We start from the raw sequence: 19,831 nt of genomic DNA, 5'->3' as shown, positions 1-19,831 counted from the left end.
TTTACAGCCTGCTCTGCAGATTTTAGACTTTGTGTTCCCATGGTTATGTGAGACATTTTTTATAAATTTTACATTTGCAAGTGTTTCCTGTTGATTCTGTTTCTCTAGAGAACCCTAACTAATGCAGGCATGATAGTTTATTTGTGCATTTCCATAGTTTGTCTGTTTCTTCTAAGTTGTCTAGTTTGTTGGTGTGTAGTTGTTCATACTATCCTCATGAATTTTTTTATTTCTTCACGGTTTGTGATAATGGCCCCCATCTCATTTCTGATTTTGTTTACTTGCATCTTCTCTCTATTTTTGTCAGCTTTGCTAGTGGCCTATCGATTTTATTGATTTTTCTCAGAGAACCAATTTTTGGTTTTGTTGATTTTTATTGTTGTTCTTTTGTTCTCTAATTCATTTAACCGTGCTTTAATCTTTGTTATTTCTCTTCTATTTGGTTTTGGGTTTAGTTTGCTGTTCTTTCTCAAGTTCTGCCAGGTGTGCAGCAAGTGCTTGATTTTTGCTCTGCCTTTTTTTTTCTAATATAGGCCTTTAGAGCAATAAATTTCTCTCTCAGCATAGCCTTTGCCACATCCCAATAGTTCTGATATGTTGTTGTTTTAGTTTGCAAGCTCCCAGAATGAAGTATACCAGAAACAGGATGGCTTTTGAAAGGGGACTTTACTAAGTTGCAGGTTTACGTTTCTAAGGTTGTGAAAATGTCCAAATTAAGGCAAGGGTCTGAAACTGTCCAAGTTAAGGCATCCAGGGAAAGATACCTTAGTTCAAGAAGGCTGATGATGTTCAGGATTTCTCTCTCAGCTAGAATGGCACATGGTAACGTCTGCTAGCTTCTCTCCAGGAATTTTCAGTGGCTTCCCCAGGCCTCTGTCCATCTATTTACTGTGTAGATTCTTGTGGCTCTCAAGCTTTTTCCTAAATTATTCCCTCTTAAAGGGCTCCATAAGCAACCCTGCTTGAATGGGTGGAGACACAGCTCGATGGAAACCATCTAATCAAAAGTTACCACCCATAATTGAGTGGGTCACATCCTATGGAAATATTAAAAGTTATACCACCCAGCAATATTGAATGAGAATTAAGGGACATGCGTTTTCTGGGTGTACACAAAAGATTCAGACTGACATATTTGTATTCTCATTTTCATTTGTCTCCAGATTGCTACTGTTTTCTCTAGCAATTTCTTTTTTGACCCACACATTGTATAAGAGTGTTATTGGTGATTATTGATTTCCAGATTCATTCCATTGTGATCAGAGAAAGTGCTTTGAATAATTTCAGTGTTTTTAAATTTAGAAAGACCTGTGTTGTGCCCCAGCATATGATCTATCATGGAGAATGTTCCATGAGCTCCAGATAAGAATGTATATCCTGGTGTTTTGGGTGTAATGACATATATTTTCCTGTTAGATCTAATTCTTTATCAAATTCTTAAAGTTCTCTATTTCATTGTTGATCCTGTCTGTTTTAGGTATAGAGGAGAGTGGTGTATTGAAGTCTTGTACTAATATTATTGATATGTCTGTCACTCCCTTCAGTTTTGTCAATGCCTGTCTCATTGGAGCTCCTTGTTTAGGAGTACAAACATTTATGATTGTTATTTCTTGTTGGTTAGTTTTCCTTTTTGCTAATATATAGTGTCCTTCTTTGTCTCTTATGATGTCTTCACATTTAAAGTCTATTTCGTCTGATGTTAGGATAGCTCCTCCTGTTTTATTTTGGTTATAGCATGCATGGCACATATTTTTCCATCCTTTCACTTGCAATCTATTTGTGCCCTTGTATCTAAGATGTGTCTCTTATAAGCAGCATGTAGTTAGATTGTATTTCTTAATCCATTCTGCCAATCTGTGTCTTTTATTTGGTAAATTTAGTCCTTCAAAATCCAAAGTTATTACTGTAAATGCAGTTTTTTTAATCTGCCATCGTATACTTTGGATTTTATTTGGGAGATCTATATATCGTTTTCCCTCTTTCTCTTTTTGTTTTTAGGTTACCATTACTGGTACTCTTCAATTCTGAGACCTCCTCCAGACCTCCCTCTCCTGTCTTTTTTTTCACCTAGCAGAAACCCTGTAGTATTTCTTGTTGGGCTGGTTGCTTGATGTCATATTCTCTCAGCCTTTGTTTGTCTTTGGAAATTTTAATTTCTCCCTCAGTATTGAAGGACAGTTTGGCTGGGTACAGAATTCTTGACTGTAAGTCTTTCTCTTTCAGGATCTTGTATATATCATACTGCTGTCTTCTTGTCCCCACAGTGCAAGTTGAGTGGTCCAAACTCAGTCTTATGTGGTTTCCCTTATATGTAGTGGGTTGTTTTCTCTTTCTGCTCTCAGGATTTTCTGCTTCTCTTCAACATTTAACAGACTGATTAGTATCTGTCTTAGGGTAGGCCTATTTGGATTTATTCTGTTTGGAATTTGTTGGGCTTCTTTAATTTGCATTTTTATGTCTTCCATAAAGGTTGGGAAGTTTCCCCCATTATATCCTCCTCTAATCTTCCTTGCCATTTACTCCTCTCTTCTCTTTCTAGGCCACTGATGATTCTTTAATTTGTGTGCTTTGTTTTGTCCATCATTTCCCTGAGATCCAATTCAAATATTTCCATCTTTTTTATCGTTTGTTCTTTTGTGTGTTTGTAATCAGTTGTCCTTTGTCCTGTTCTCTAATTTGCTTATTCTTTCTTCTGCCTCTTGAAATCTGTTGTGTCTCTTGTATATTTTCAGTTGGTCTACAGCATCTGTGATATCTGCTGTTTTTCTATTTACTCTTTCAGATTCCTCTTTATGCTCTTGTAGTGTCTTCTTGATCTCCTTTATATCATTACCCATCCCACTGATTTTATTTAGTAAAGTTAAAATGAACATCTTTGGTTAATTGTGCCAAAGTCTGTGTCTCCTGTGTTGCTTTAATTTGGTCATTTGACTGGGCTGTATCTGTCTGCATCTTCATTATGGTTAGTGATCTTCTGTCGTCTTTATGACTTGTAAATGTCTTAATAGCAGAACTTTGGAAATTGATTTCCTTAAGTAGTCTAAAGCTTTGTATTTGCAGGACAGGTGTGGAGGTGGGTATGGGGCATGGAGAGGGGTGCAAGAGTGCCGTGGCAGGTTGCAGCTCCAGTATTTGCATGGGTGAAGGGTGGTACACTGGTGCCTGTGTGAAATGCTGGTCGTGGGGTTGTGGAGGTGTGTTGTGGGGCCATGGGTGTGAGATATAGCTTAGACAGGCCTTGCAGCTCAGGAAAAGGGTGCGGCATGCGGGCACAGAGGTAGGGCACAGTGAAAGGTGAATTGGGGTACTGAGTGAATGTGTTGGGGCTAGTACGTGGGCAGGATACAGGTAGGCATTCGGAGTGTGTGGGGTACAGTGTGCGGAAATTAGGGCACACTGTAGTTTGGGGCATGGGTATGTCCTTGCTCACGGGTAGGGGTCCAGTGGGATTGGGATGCAGATGCATGAGTGTGTAGGGCGGGGCACAGGTTGCAGAGGTTGTAGGATGTGTGTCAGGTATGTTTGATATCAGGTGGGCACCTGGTATGGGTGCTCATGTTTGGGGGTGTAGAGTATGGGTGCATGAGTGTGCAGGTTAGGGTCTGTGTAAAACAGCTGCACGCAAGAGCATCTGCCAAGTGTGGGAGAAGGACATTTGTGCTGGGGGGGGGGTGGGTGTAGCAAGGCTGTGTACATGTATGTTGTGGGGGTGGGGTTCGGGGGTCAGAAGTATAGATACATGGGTGCCTGGCAGGGAGGATGTGGCTTTCCCTATGCATGGGTCTGGGGGCAGGGCCCTGTTGTGTACAGTCTGGAGAACAGGGTCCTGGTGTACACATTTGAAGAGCCCCACTGTAGCAGGGCGGGATTGCGTCTGTGTGGGCCGGGGACTGGTATGACACAAATATGCAGGTCATTGCTTTCACAGAGCTGAGGGGGTATGCTGTGAGCGGGCACATGTGTGTGCACATGCCTGGGCAGCCAGATGCTGATGTATAGGAAGAGCTGAGGGACTGTATAGGCTGGGTGTGGGTGTAGCCCAGGTATGAAGGTGAGCGCCTGCAGGGGGTAGAGAGGGGATGGTGCAGGCAGAGCGAGGCTGTGTACTTGCCTGTTAGGTTGGGCTAGGATAGGCTTGCGCACATGCATATGGCAGGGATTTGGAGGGAATGCGCAGTGAGGGTGGTTAGGGCCGGGGTGCTTGGAGCATGGTAGGAGAGCAGGTGACGGGGTTCAGATGTGGTGGGCAGTGGGGAAAGTCATGGGTCACCAGGTGGGGGTGGCGTACGTGAGGGTAGCGTTTTCAAGGAACGTGCTTGGCTTGCTTCCTTTGCCCTGCCTCTCTGTCTGTGCACTTCTGAGGACTCCTGGCCTCCATTTGGAAAGGGGAACATTAGGCTGTTAGTTCTAGTTGAACAATCTCTGTTTCCCTGTGTCTTTAGTTCTGCTTTTTCAACCAGGACCTCCCTGTGTGGTGTAGAAGACCCTCATAGGCCTCTTACATGGAAGAATCCCTCTCTTGTTCATTTTTCTGTCACTTCTCTAGCTATTCTGCCATCTTCCCGGAACTCCGATCTATTTCTTCTTGAGTCAATTTAGGTAGTTCTTGTTTTCTATAAGAATTTTTGCATTTCATTTAGATTATCTAATTTATTGGCATTCAGTTTTTCATAATATCCTTTTATAGTCCTTTTTATTTCAGCAGTGTTGGTAGTAATGTCCCCCTTTTCATTTTTAATGCTCATTTCTTCTGTTTTCTCTCTCTGTCTTCTTTTTTTTTTTTTTTGACTGTCTAAAGATTTGTCGATTTTATCAACCTTTTTAAAGAACCAACTTTTGGTTTTGTTGATTCTCTTTTGTTTTGTTGTTTTCTATTTCATTTATCTCTACCCTCATTTTTTCTATTTCCTTTCTTCTGCTTACTTTGGGTTTAGTTTGCTTTTCTTTTTCTAGTTCTTCTGGTTTTGAGGTTAGGTCTCTGATTTGAAGTCTTTCTTCTTTTTTAATGTAAGCATTTAGAGCTATAAATTTCCCTCTCAGCACTACCTTTGCTGCATCTCATGTTTTGATATGTTGTGTTTCCATTTTTACTCACCTGAGGTATTTCCTAATTTTCCCTGTGGTTTCCTCTGTACATCATTGATTGTTTTTAGAGTACATTGCTTCATTTCTATGTTTGTGAGTTTTCCACCTCTCTTTCTGTTATGTATTACTAGCTTCATTTTGTTGTGTTCAGAGAAGATAAATTGTATGATTTTAATATTTTTAAATTTAATGATCCATGTGTACTCAAGGAGAATGTATATTCTGTTGTGAGGTATTCTGTATGGTCTGTTAGGTCCAGAGTATTGTTCAAGTCTTGTGTTTCCTTATAGATCATCTGTTTAGATATTCTATCTAGTATTGAATGTGGGGCATCAAAATCCTCTACTATTAATGTAGAACCATCTATTTTTTTCCCTCCTAATCTGTCAGTATTTGTTTCGTATATTTTGGGCTCTGCTGTTAGGTGCATATATATTTATAATTATTATTTTTTCTTGTTTAATTGCCCCCTTCATTAGTATATAATGACTGTCTTTGTTCCTCTTAACAGTTTTTTACTTAAAAAACTGAGGTATTCTATAGATACCTTAGCTCTCTTTTGGTTACTATTTGAATGGTATATATTTTTTGTAAATTCTTTGACTTTCAATATGTTGATTTTATGTCTTTTAATTTAAGGTGACTTTCTTGTAGACAGCGTATAGATGGGCCATGCTTCTTTATCCATTCTGCCGGTCTCTGCCTTTTGACTGGAGAGTTTAATCTATTTAAATTTAAAATCACTGCTGATAAAATAGGACTTTCTTTTCTGCCATTTTGCTTTTTGGTCATTTTAAGTTTTATGTCTTTTTTGTCCCTCAAATATTCTTGTTAATTTGTATTTTCAGATTTATTTTATTTTCGTACTATATGATTTTGAGTCCTTCTTTTTCTTTCTGGATATATTTTTCATATATATTCCTTGTGGTTACCATGGGTTTAAATTTAACATCATAAATATATAACAATAATGTCTGATTTGATACCAACTTAATTTCAGTAGCATACACATACTTTGTTCCTGTACCCCTCAGCACCCCCACCTCTTGTACTTGTTACAAATTATATCTTTTTACGTTATGTGTCAAAACCATAGATTTTTCATTACTTTTTATACATTTCCATTTTAGCATCTGTAAGAATTAAAAAAAGGAGTTACATATAATGTATAATATAATAATACAACATTTATATTTACCCAAAAGATTACCTGTACTGGAGGTATTTCTTTATGACTCTGAACCATTGTCAAATGTCCTTTCCTTTCAGTCTAAAGAAGTCCCTTTACCACTCTTAGTAAAGCAGGCATAGTAATAATGAACGCCCTCAGCTTTTGTTTATCTGAGACTGTTTTAAAGTCTTCCTCATTGAAAGAAGTCTTGCTAGACGTAAAATTCTTGCTTGGCAATTATTTTCTTTCAGCACTTTAAATGTTTCAACCCACTACCTTTTTGCCTCTAGAGTTTCTGATGAGAATTTAGCAGCTACTCTCATTAAGAGTCCCTTGTACATAATATGTGCTTTTCTCTTGCAGCTTTCAGAACTCTCTTCTTGTTCTTTGCATTTGCCAGTTTGATCAGTATATGATGGGGTGTATTTTTCTTCAAAGTTCATCTGTTTGGTGTTCTCTGTACACCTTGGATGTGCATATTTATGTCTTTTGCTAAGTTTGTGAAGTTTTCTGTCATTATTTTTTTGAATATTCTTTCTGCCTCTTTTTTCTCCTTTTGGAGAAGAGCATTATGTATATGTTGGTATGCTTGGTGGTATCTCAGAAGTCTCTTTATGCTATCAGTGACTTTTTATTTTTTTTAGAGAAGGTGTAGGTTTGCAGAACTTTCATGCATAAAATACAGTACACCCTATTAGTAAACCTTGCACTTATATGGTACATTTGTTACAATTGATGACAGCACATTTTTTTATAATTTTACTATTAGCTATAGTCTGTGGTTTAACTTAGGGTTCACTGTTTGTGTAGGGCAGTTTCATGGTTTAAAAAAAAATTTTTTTTCTATTACCAAATACATATAACCTAACATTTTCCCTTTTATCTACATTCATACATATATTTCTGGGTTGTTAATTGCATTCACTGTGTTGTGCTACTATCACGACCATTCATTACCCAAAATATTTCCATTCTTCTAAATAGGAACGCTGTACATTTTAAGTATATACCCGTTTTGCTTTTTTTCTTTTTTCCTATTTTCCTTTTTATAATTCTTTTTTCTTCCTTTTTCTCAGTCTGAATCATTTCAGTTGTCTTTTCTTCGAGTTCACTGATTCTTTCTACTGTCTGACCAATACTGCTGCTGAAACCCTCCTGAAAATTCTTCATTCCAGTCATTGCAGTCTTTAACTCCACTAGTTCAGTTTGGTTCCTTTTTAAATTTGTTTCTTTATTGGGATTGTCATATTGCTCATTAATTGTTTTCCTAAATATTCTTTAGTTCTTTCCTTATATTTTCATCTCCTTGAGCATGTTGACCATTTTTTAAAGTCTTTTGTCCAGTAATCCACAGTTTGGTCTTTTTTTGTTGATGTTTTCTGGTTTTTTATCCTTTTCTCATGGATGAACTATCATTTACTGTTCTTTTTATCTTGTAATCTTTTGTTGCGCAGTGTACATTTTAATATTTTAAAATGTCAACTCTGGGATTTATTCCCTGAGATGTCTGTTTTTTTAGTTTGTAACCCGCTGATGTTATGACAGAGATTTTTTGAATGTCAGGAGCAAACAAAAACAAGCAAACCTAAGTAAAAAGCATCTTTCACCATCTTTGCGAATTAACTTTGCTTTGGGTTGTGCGTTTCCTCAGAGTTCAGCCCTCCCATCAGGGTGATCAGCCCAAGGTGATTGCAAAGTGCATGGTCCTCCTTGCACATTGGGCCTGTGTCTTGTTCTGGGCTTATGTTGCTAGTGACCTTAGGAGTTCCCTATTTATAGGAGTTTGAATGTCTCATCTACTTCCCAGACCTATTCCCTCTTCCGGGCATTCCGCTGCAGGACTTAAGGTGATTAAACCTTTGCCCCAGGCCATCCAACTCAATAGTTTCTTATACTGCTTTCCTCACCCCAAGCTACTTTTGCCTGGAGGGCAAATTCTAGGAGTGTGGGCACACTGGAGATGAATTTTCAAAGTCAGTCTTTCCCAGGCAGAACAAGGCCAGGGACCCACAAAAGGAGTGCAGGAGCCTCGATCTGCCCTGGGGAGGGGATGAGGAAGGAGTCTGGCAGGGCTTGAGGAGCTTCTTCAGCAACTCCCCAAAGCTGTGCTTTCTTGACTCAGCCCCTGCCCAGTAAATGCAGCCCTTCAGTTGTCCCCCAGAGCTCTGAGGAAACATACCCTCTTTAAGTCTCTTCTGCTAACCTTGTCTGGGGGAGGTTGGAACAATGACCACTTTCATCTCTGGGCCTCCAATGATCTGAAGCAGCTAATCGAAAGTGGTGAACAACAATTGACCTGCGTGCCATCCCTCCCCTCCCCTACTTGATCTTGGGGAACTGGAGTTTTATATCCCTTTCTGGCAGCAGCAGGCTATGACTGCTGCAAGAATGGGAAATGAGTGGCAGTAATTGCTACGTGGAGAGAGCATTTTACTATTGTTTACAATAATCTACCAGCCTCTTCTTCTTGCTAATCCATGGGTGCTATACAGTATTTTACTGGACTCCAGAATTTTGAATTAGTTGATTCAGACAGTTCTTCCCTGTTTAATAGTCCTGGTGAAGGAACTGGTTCCCGAAGCTTCCTATTGCACCATCTTTCCACAGTTCCCCTCTACTTAGGTTGTTGTAGATGGTATGATTTCATTTAGCATAGCAATCAAACTAGGAATAAATAAAAATAGATATCATTATCCTTTGTCTGTTTCTATTTCTTTTTACCAGGTCCAGAATTTTTGTCTTTTTAAACCTTCTCCTAGAGCTGGAGCTGAGATCAGAACCTCTCTTATTATTTTAGAATGAAAAATTAGAGTAAAGGTGTAGGATCATATAATTATTAATCACCTATAATATTTCTTTGCTATTATGTAGTCTTTGTTAGTTTTAAATAAAGTGGCCTTTCCTGATTGATAAGCATAAGTAAAATAAAATTGGTTTTGTAACAAAATTCATTCTACCTAAATGTGCCATCCATCTTAGTTTTGGTGACATGGGTTAAGGATGACGAACAGTGGCTACTTGTTAACCTTTATTTGGATTAGTAACCTAAAGATCTTCTTTAATCCCTTTTTTCCTACTTTCCTAAAGTACATACTAAATAGAGGCATCCAAACCCCCTCAAGCTGTAGTTTCAGTTGCATAGTGTCTTTTTACTGACCAAAATATCATTTCTTTTACAGGATTCTAAAACAGTCATTGAAAGATTCCCTACAATTGATCAACTGTTGGCAAAGAGTTGCTGGAATCCTTTTGTCTTAGCATATGGTAAGAATCAAAAGCATAGCCTCTCAAAATATAAACCCTTAATGTTAATTTTAATCTTTGGATTAAAATGCAGAGTTTTGAATGATAAATCTTCCTCCTGTTTTTCATGAAACAACTTATCAGTGTATTCATTGTTCCATTGCAAAGATGGTATCCTTTATTGTTTCCCACATATATGCATATATGTACATACGAATAAATGTACTCACACATGCAGAACCACAGGAAATTAGGACTCCTTTTATTAGAGTACAGAAAGTCAAAGAATGATTCAGTATCTACTTTGTCTATAATCACTTTTGTCACCTCATTTTTAATTCTATGTAAAATGGCTATACTAATAATACTGAGTTAATTTTCATATTAATTCACCTACTTTTTCCCATGTTATAAAATCATTCTTCAGAATCTGAATTCTATCATGGCTGTGCCATTATTTGGTGATGACATTTTTGTTTTACACAGGGTTAAGAGAAATTTTATGGTCCTTTGAAGGAGTGTCACTTTCCTGATCTCCTGCTTATCTGTCCAGTAACATTTCCTGTTTAATCCTTCTTAGATACACCACATGCATTGTTGCCATGTCAAGCTGTTAGCTGTGTCTGACAGTACATGCTGTTAGGACCTGTGACTTGCATGACTTGCAGTTCCTTTTACCTGGATTTCTATTCTTGTTTCTTGTCCTCTTAAACGTTCTTTGAAATGACCCTACTGAAGTGAGTTAGGAACCTCTGCTAGAATCTCAATGGCCTCCAGCCTCTCCCCCTGATAAAACACTTATTTCGCTCCCTTACAATTGTTGGTTTGCTTGTCTCATGCCCTGCAAGATTAAATATCTCTTGATTGCCACAACTGTGGCTTTTGTTCTCTTTGTTTCCTGAGGCCTAGCATAGCAGACATATTTAAAGATGAACAGTTGAGGTGTGTTGCCTTGAATTGACTATATTATTAGCTAATGCAATAATGATTTTCCTTTCAGATTTTTTAAAAATCAAAGACTAATTGCATAGACTAATGACATCAGAATAAAAAATAAAATGAATGTTCATCTTTGATGTTTTAAAGAATTATGCAGTTTCCTTTTCTAGCCTGTCATAAGTCACTGTAGAAGAAATGAACTAGGTGGGAAGGTTCAGCATACACATTTGGTCCCATGAGCACATGTAGGTATACCCTCACACCTACTAATTCCCCTGCCCCATCTATCCCTCTTCCTCCCTATTTATGGCTGTATCTTCCTCTTGACTCTTCACCTACCCACTCACTGTGTTCAAGTTCTTGAACTGACATGGCAAAGCTAGTGAGCCATCTGTGTGTTTGCTCTCTAGGGTCACACTTACCTGTCCTAAGTTTTTCTACTTCAGCTGGGTTGGTGTTTTTCTAACATCTTTGACCAGCAGTGCATTTTTATATGTATGTGTATGTGTGTGTGAATATATGTACATGCACACAGCTGCACTCAAATACTATTATAAGCACAGCTGTGTACATATATGCTCACATGTAATTAAAACACATTTCACGAATGAATGTTTATTTTTATTATATGCAACCCATATTTACTATGCTATTTTAACAGTGATGTTCCTGACCTAAAATTGATTTCATGACCAATGATGGGTCATGACCAAAAGTTTGAAAAATGTTAAGGGAGGCTGATGATATTAATGGCAAGAAAGGAAAATAAACTGTTGAGTTACCTTCATTCTAACGTATCACCAATTGTTAGATGCTCTGTGGAGTTTTTAACTGCTATAAAAAAAATGAAAAAAAAAGAAAGACTAATATCTTAAGTGTACATGGTGAATGGAAAATATATCTCTAACTCAGAAATGCTAAAATACCATCAAATTTGTGTTGTAGAATTGAAGAAATAGTCTTCACTTTGTGTTGGGCACTTGTTATGCAGAATATATGATTGGCTAATTGGATGCTTGACGATAATCTTGTAGGTTAGATCATTATGGATTATAGTAAATAGATAACTTTACCCAGAATTCAAAACTAGTACATGAAGGAACCAAGGATCTACCCTGGTCTGACTAAAGCCCCTGTTGTTGTAATGTTCTGCCCCCATCAGATCACACAATCGCTGTTGAAAAGGCCCAGAACCTCTGGGTCATATAGTGTGTTCTAGCCCTGAATTTACCACTAACCAGCTTCACCACTTGACAAATGTTGACTGGTTTTGTTTTTATTTTTTTGTATGCCAAATCCTAGGAAAACATGACTTATAATTTCTGCCCACTGGGAGCTTCCAGTCAGGGAGAAAAGAGACAAAACAGATTAGCTTGATTCAGTGTAATGATTCCTGTTGGAGAGCTCTGAACATGAAGCAATGGTTGCTGAGGGGAAGGAAGGCCCAAGTTGGCCCCTGGAGTTGGGGAGGGCCTCATAGGAGAGGTGGGGCTGGGGCTGAATCTTGAAGGACAGTAGATAGACTGGTATTTTCCAAGGTATGGCACTAAACTCACTGGGTCTCAAATTCTTTATTTGTTGAAGTGAGTGCTTGGGTTGATTCTATTCCAGTGGCCCTTTTTTGCTCTAAACTTGTATCTGTCTGTGATCTTTCCTTAGCACCTTATTTATATTACAGTTGCCGCCTCTGACAACCAGAAACAAATTATCCTTCTCTTTCTGTTTCAATGCTTGTGTTACCTTTTGAACTTCCCATTAAATTTTAGTTTCCTGTTTGAGGTACACCTTTGGTTCTGAGCTAATTTTCAGAGTAGAGGCAGTTGAGAGGTTCAAAGTTCCATGAGTAAACAAATCCTGCTGTTGTTAGCACTGTTATTTCACTAGTTGGGGGACTTTCTTCTGGGAAGGAATCTTTTCTTACAGTTTTATAAGATCAAAATTACTTTATTAATACAATAAAAGCAGATAATTTCCATTAAGAAAAGAGGTAAGTTCCCTACAGTATTAAGTAAGACCAGGCTCAGAAATAAGGATAATAAGGAAAGAGAAAGATTTAGAAATAAAAAGACACCACAAAGGGAAGAGGAAGATAATAATAGAATGGGAGAGAGAAACTTTTTATCAGTGGTCTTTTCTGAAAAAAAAAAAAAAAAAAAAAAAAAAAAGCAAAAATACACTGCATTCACCTGGCCTCTTGGTGCTAGCTCTGCCCTCATGGTTAATCATAGCAGCTGTTACATTTCTTCTTCATTGTGTTTGCTATCTGTTGCTGTGTATCAAATTGCATCAAAACATAACAGCTTAGAACAAATACTTTTTGCATCAAAAAAATGTTGCCTTCAGACTCTTAAACCTTAGTATTTAAGTATAAGGAATTAGTTAAGATTCTACTTGGAAATATTAAAAAATAAAATATTGGGTGGCAAATATGTCATTTCTCTCACACTCATTTTTAGAGTCCAAATTTTCACTAAGAAATGCCATTAGTGACTGTCTAGCTACAGATTCCAGGCATTTTCCCATCTCAGGTAACAAGATCTGCAGAATGTTCCAGCTCATGCCTCATGGCCTCCAGGAGAAGCTTGACAGATGCTGTCTCCTTTATAGAGTGCTGGTGGTACTCATGAATAAGAAATGAAAGCTTGCATCTCTAAATCCCAAAGCTAAGTGAGATATAAGCTCATTAACAGTACATTTCAGAGCATTTCAGTGCGTTGACTCTAGGCAAACAAAGGCTAAAGATTGGGTGAAAGTTTCTCTGGCTCTTTTCTGTTTTATTTTGTTTTGAAAGAAAAATAAAAATAATATACTTGTTGAGCTAAATGTGCAGAATTACTCAATATCTAAGGAAAACTTCCATCTTTTGGCTTCTTTTAGAGTTAAGCTCCATAAACATTTTTGGATTTAATTTCTTCCTTGCCTGCTTTCTAAAATTTAAAAAAAAAATTTGTGGTAGTGTCTGATTTTTGGAATGCTCCCTTTTTGGTTATGTTCTTTTTAACACTGGAAGCTGTTTGCATAAGCATATCATCAAATGCATCTGTCACACTTGCTACATGAAAATGGTTAGAGATTCTTCTATTTAAAGCATAAGGAGTACAACAGCAGCATTTTAATTGGCTGCTTTAATTAAACCTGAAGAACTCTCAGATCTTCAGAGGTTAAATGATGACTCCTCAATAAACTGACTTCAAGCAAGCCAATTATGTATTTGAGTTCATAAAAACTAAGAAAAAAATGAATGTCCAAAACATTCCCTGATAAAGGTTGTTTTGTTCACAGAAGTTAGTTATTAGGAAAGCAAAAACTAATGGAATTTTTTAGGGAAAAAGTAGGTTTAAATTACTATTAGATGAGGATTGTGGAAAGATGGTGAAGTAGGAAGCTCCAGGAATCAATCCCTCTGCCAGAACCACCAGATAAACTATTAAAAAGGCAAAAACTGTCTAAATCAAACTTGGAGTCTAGTAGAAAGGACACTGTGGAACATTTAGGGAAAAGCAGGAGGAAGAGGATGATAAATTATGGTAAATACCAGTGAATTTCACCATTTGGGTAGTGGCTGTTGTTGCTCATCCCATAGCCTCATGGCAGGCAGCAGTGAGAGCCCTGATCCTGGCTCCTGGTGCAGTTTGGTGGTGCCAGGTAGGGTATAAAGACCTAGTTCCCCAAAATCCAGGTGTTTGTGGTCTCATCAGTGATCAAGGCTTTTGAATAACTGTTTCATATGGGGCAGGGGGCCCTGGCTTTGAGGGTGACCATTGTTCCAACCCACCTTGGGAAAAAACAGTTAAATGGCTACATTTACTAGGCAAAGCTAAATAAAGAAAATACAGTTCGAGCCATAGAAGAAGCTCCTGGCACTCTTGCTGGCCTCTCCTTAGAGCAATGTGGCATGGACGACATTCTTTTTGTGAGTCCCTGGCTAATGCTCCCTTTGTGGGTTCCTGGCCTCCTTCTCACTGGGGAAGAATAACTAGGAAACCCCTCTCTGGTTTGCTTCAGCTCCCCTCACCCTAGAATTTGCCCTCCTGGCAAAAGCAATTTGAAACAGAGGAAGTGGTATGAGAAATGAGTCAGGTGCCTGGAGCAAAGGCTTTCCTGCATTAAATCCTGCAGTGGAATACCCCAGAGAGGGAGAAGATCTGTTTCCTGGGCAGGACAGGAATTCCTATAAACAGAAGAACTTCTAAGTTCACTAGCAAGCACACAAGCTCAGGAGAAGACACAGGCCCAGAAAAGAAGGGAGGACCCTGTACTTTGCATTTGACTTGGGCTGACCTTCTGAATAGGAGAGCTGAACTCTGAAGGAGAGAAGCAGCCAACAAATTCAATTTGCAAAGACTGAAAGGTGTTTTTTGCATTGCTTTGTTTATTTTTGTTAGCTGCTAGCACTTAAGAAAAGCTCTGTCATATCGCTAGCTGGATACAAACTTAAGAAAGAAAGCTCAGGGACTGAATTCCAAAGTTAACATTTTAAAGAATTAAAATGTACAGTGTTCAAGAAAAGATATCAAACAGGGATAGACGTCCATCCAAAGGAAGTGGATAAAAATCCATAAAACATGAGTGAAGAAGATCAGACTGTGAACATACCAGACAAAGACTTAAAAACCATCATCTTCAGTATGTTCAAGGAGATATAAGAAAATACAAAGAAAGAACTAAAGCGTATCAGGAAAACAATGAATGAGCAATATGAGAAATTCAGTAAAGAGAGAGGATTTTTATTGTGAGCCACTGATTGTACACCAAGTATGGAATGTTCATATGTTAAGAATGTTCATGTTTGTATGTTGTTTTGTTTTGTCAATAAAAAATAAATAAATAAAATAAAAAGGTACAATTTTTAAAAAGGAACCAAACAGGACTACTAGAGTTGAAGACCATAAAAACTGAAATGAAAATTCCCCAGGAGGGAATTTCCAACAGCAGATTTGAGCTGGCAGAAGAAGGAATCAGTGAACTTGAAGACAAGACAATTGAGAGGGGTCAGGCATAGGAGCAGAAAATTAGAATAAGCGCATGTAGCCTAAGAGACCTGTGGAATACCATCAAACAGATCAATGTTTGTATTATGGGAGTGTTGGAGGGAAAAGACGAAGAGAAAGAAACAGAAGAGATATTCAAAGAAATAATATCAGAAAACTTCCCAGACTTGGCAAAACATGTGAATATGCACATCCAAGAAGCCCAATGAACATGAAACACAATAAATTTGAAGAGAACTGTACCTACACACATGGTGGTCAAATTGTTAAACGCAAAGAACAAGGACATAGTTCTAAGTGGCAAGATAAAAGCAACATGTTAGGGAGTCCCAGTTATATTAAGTGCCGATTGCTCACGAGAAACCATGGAGGCAATAAAGCAGTGAGTTGAAATACTTTAAGTATTTCAAGAAGACAGTTGCCAACCAGCACTTTGGCAGTTCCTCAGAAAGTTAAATATAGAATTATCATAGGATCCAGCATCCTACTTCTAGGTATATACTCAAAAAAACTGTAAGCAGTGACTCAAATACCTGCACATCAATGTTCATAGTGGCATTATTCCCTATTGCCAAAAGATGGAAGCAACCTGTGTGTCCCTCAACTGATGGATAAGCAAAATGTGGTATATACACAATGGAATATTATTCAGCTATAAAAAGGATTGAAGGACTGATATGTACAACATGGGTGAACATTGAAGGTTTGATGTTAAGTTTAGTAAGCCATACACAAAAGGACAAATACTGTGTGATTTTACTGAAATGAAATATTTAGAATAAACAAACTCATAGAGTCAGAATCTAGAATATAGGTTACAAGGGGCCAGGGTCAGGGTAGGGAATGGGGAGTTAAGGCTTAAATTGTATAGAGTTTCTATTTGGGGTGATGGCAAGTTTTGATAATGGATGGTGGTGATGATAGCACAACATTGTGAATGTAACATTATAGGAGCACTGACATATATTTGAATGTGGTTGAGGGGAAATTTTAGGTTCTAAATATGTAATCAAATAAATATTAAAAATAAATCCGTAGTGCTGTGCAGCACAAGCAGTCAAACAGTAAACCCTAAAGTAAGTCATGGACTATGGTTAGTAGCACAATAATAAAAATCTTCTCTCATCAGTTGCAGCAGACGTACTACTCTAACACAAGATGTCAATAATAAGGTGTTATATGGGAAATCTGTATTTTATACATGTTTGTTTTGGTAAATCTACAACTTGTCTAATAAAAAATTACTAGTAGAGTCCTTTGATTTGTGGTTGAATATACAGAGGTAGCTTACTGTCATTTGTATTTTATTTCTTTGTTAATGAAGCTCTTAGAAATGGTAATTAAGATTATTAGATAGCAAAATATAAGAAGATCAGGAGCACCAAGGGACTTTGCAGGAAACTGATTCAGGGTGCTGTGTCTCCTCTGTCTCCCTCCTCTGTCTTCTTGGAAAGCCATGTAATAACATCTTCAGTTTTTAGCCTCAATTTTGCTTCTCAATCTTGTTGAAAAATCTTCAACTGGAATACACTCAGTTGCCACAAGAGGAAAAAAAAGGAGTCTCCTTTACTAAGTAGATGTTCCTCCAAATGTAAGATTAACAAGTTCAGAGTTTTCATCACATAATGGAGCAGTTTTAAATTTTATAGTAAAGAGTTAGAAGCTGGTAAGGGATATCTATTTTATCCAATCCATTTGGTACTAAAGAGAAGATATTTAAAAATAGTCCTCTTTGTTAGTTTTTTCCTAAAAAGTGAGAATATTTTGGCAAATTAGGAATTAAAAGATTAAATCAGGAATATTGACTATTGCCTGTGGCAGTTATATTGCCTTAAGAAAGTGGAAATAATTGATGGTTTGAAATGTGAAATAAAAAAATGATTTCAAGAAAAATACAGTTCTTTTAGTTCTTCCCATCATTCTCTTGTGGCTTTAAAAATTCCTGCTGTGACAGAAAGGGAATTGAGCACAGAAGAGCTAAACATAAGTCATCCTGGACCCACAAGAAAAAAAACCCATAATGTTAAGTTTCACTCAAAGTATTAGATGTTTGTTCTGTGAACTTGGTAGGTTGAGAATTTCCTAAATATGCTAAGTAATTTTTTACTGGTTATCTTTCATTTCTTTCTGTTTGATGAAACCTACTCATTTTAGTTTCTCTTTTTGCAGATGAAAGTCAAAAAATTCTAGTATGGTGCTTATGTTGTCTAATTAACAAAGAACCACAAAATTCTGGGGAATTAAAACTTAACTCCTGGATACAGGTAAGAGGGTGAGTGTTGCCATGTACTGCTTTGAATTAAATTGATTATTTAAAGGTGCTGCTTGTACAGTCCAGTTCTATGATGTTTTAGAAACTTTTCAAACACCTCTTTGTGTTATGTTACAGTGTTGGGTATAAAGTTATTCAACAGATTTCTTTTTTGCTTAATTGTGGATTCCATACAATATTGGCCCCTCATGATGAACTTTCCCATGCTTCCAAGACCTAATGTTGAATGGTTCTGATAAAGTTATTTTCGGGTAATTAAAGAAATGTACTCTTGAATTTCAGTTCTTCAGATAATTGTTCTCCTCCCTCCTTAGTTTAAATACTTACTTAATTCCTCTCCAAGTTCTTCTCTGCCTCTCTCGGAATCTGTCCTGTAGTAAAACTAAAATTCTGATGAATTTCTGGGAGCAGCAGTCTTTATTTTGTGTCCTAAAGTTGATACCTGGGCCAGGGTGCTCACAGGATAGCAGTGGCTGCTACACTGCTCCTTACGCTTTCAAATCGATTAACCTCCTGTTGTAGTACAGAGAGCTGATCCCTTCCTGGATTCCCCCCCTCTTGAAGCATAGGATCTTGTGAGCTGGGCTGAGGCACTGCCCTCTAGACAAGAAAGTTGGCTCTGCTTCTCTGTTACCCCCCAGTGTCCTGCTACAACAACCCAAAGACCTGCTGGTGCCTGTCACAGTTCACTTAGCAGGCATATGCTTCTCATTAACTGCTCAGTATTATAAAATCACCCAGGTAGATTAGTGTGTATAGTTTTGGCTATCATTCTGACTGGTAATATCATTACTTTTACTGCATTTTACAATTCCTTCATTTTAGACAAAATTGGTAACAGAGATGACAACAGTATTTGTATTTTTCTGCTAGATTGGAAAAATAGAGGTGAAGGGGACTGGATGCGGGATGGAATTTAAAATTAAAAGGAAAGAATATAAATTTAATTGGAAAGAAAATTAATGCAGTGAGCTGAAAAAAAAGGAAATGAAAAATAGAATTAAGGAAGAACAGGTATGAAAAACAAAGCTTTAGAAATATAATAACTTATTTAGACTTTAATGTTTTTAATCTTTGTTTCTGATAAGTGTATGATATTTTAATGGTTATTTAGGTATAATTTCATATTGGATAGCTCATTAAATCTTGAACTAGGCTATCAAATAAAATGTTTTAATGATGATTGAGTTTCATTTAACTGAAGACTTCATTACCCTGTTTTGAAATTTCTGGCCTTAACATTTTATCCCATTGTTATCCTTTTTTAATTTTGTGTCTATTTATTAATAAATACTTGTTAAGTACAGAGTAGGAGGATAAAAGTCAAACATTTAATTCTTACCTTTAGGGAATTTGCTGACTAGTAAACAAGATTATTAATTCTATTGCAGTGTGATTAGGTTGTTAGTAGAGCTGTATATGTCATACGTTTGAAGGTAAACCAGAGGAGGCGGGACACTTGCTCATACTTGGGGGTTTTGAGACATTTCCTGGGGGAAGTGATGTATTAACTGAATTTTGAAGGGTGAGTAGGAAAGCAGGGATAGAGTTAGGGAGGGTATTTTATCAGCAGAAAACTCATTTGCAGAACCTAATAATGAGAAGGCAAATGTTATATGCAGGGAATTGCAGGTGCTTTGAAATACCTGGGGCTTGGGATGTTTGTGGTGTTGGTGATAAAGCATGAAGCTCGAGAAACAGGCCTGCACCAAGCCTTATCAATGAGTGTAAGGAGTTTTTGTTTTATCTTGAAGACTGCAGGGAAACCACCAGAATATTTTGAACAGAAAAAATCATATAGCCAGGTTTGAGTTTTAGAAATTAGTAGCAAAAAGAAAGTTGGTTTGGAAGGGAGCAGGATAGCACTTTGGAAACTATGGTAGTGCTAATGGTGAGAAATTTTGAGGGCCAGAGTTACAAGATAAATATCTGAAAGGTAAATATCTGAAAAATATAGTGGCAGATTAAGTGCAGGAAGTGAAGAAAAAAAGTATATATATCCTTGGGTATTTTGGGGAAACAAAGAAAGTTGGTATCATTAACTAGCATAGGAAATTCAGGTGAATCTTCAAAGACAAGCACTGGTCAGGAGTTAAAGTTCAGGACAGACTTTATTCAGACTTCCGTAGC

At 37.4% G+C, this 19,831-nt stretch overlaps 1 protein-coding gene across 13 annotated transcripts in view; it reads left to right on the top strand.

Annotated features, from left to right (window-relative positions):
- FANCC (FA complementation group C) overlaps positions 1-19,831 on the top strand; it is a 446,081-nt gene that overhangs the window by 196,245 nt on the left and 230,005 nt on the right. For 12 of the 13 annotated variants that reach the window (XM_077148704.1, XM_077148701.1, XM_077148700.1 and 9 more), the window contains 2 exons: positions 9,436-9,520; positions 17,599-17,693. In XM_077148704.1, coding sequence (XP_077004819.1) covers positions 9,436-9,520; positions 17,599-17,693 — 180 coding nt within the window. Of the gene's footprint in view, positions 1-9,435; positions 9,521-17,597; positions 17,694-18,574; positions 18,716-19,831 lie in introns of those variants that run through there. The other variant, XM_077148703.1, reaches the window with a different exon arrangement.

This window comes from Tamandua tetradactyla, chromosome 2 (assembly GCF_023851605.1).
Source record: "Tamandua tetradactyla isolate mTamTet1 chromosome 2, mTamTet1.pri, whole genome shotgun sequence".
Classification (NCBI taxonomy): Eukaryota; Metazoa; Chordata; class Mammalia; order Pilosa; family Myrmecophagidae; genus Tamandua; species Tamandua tetradactyla.
Note: the sequence above shows the minus strand (reverse complement) of the source record. Positions and strands in the feature narration are given on the sequence as shown.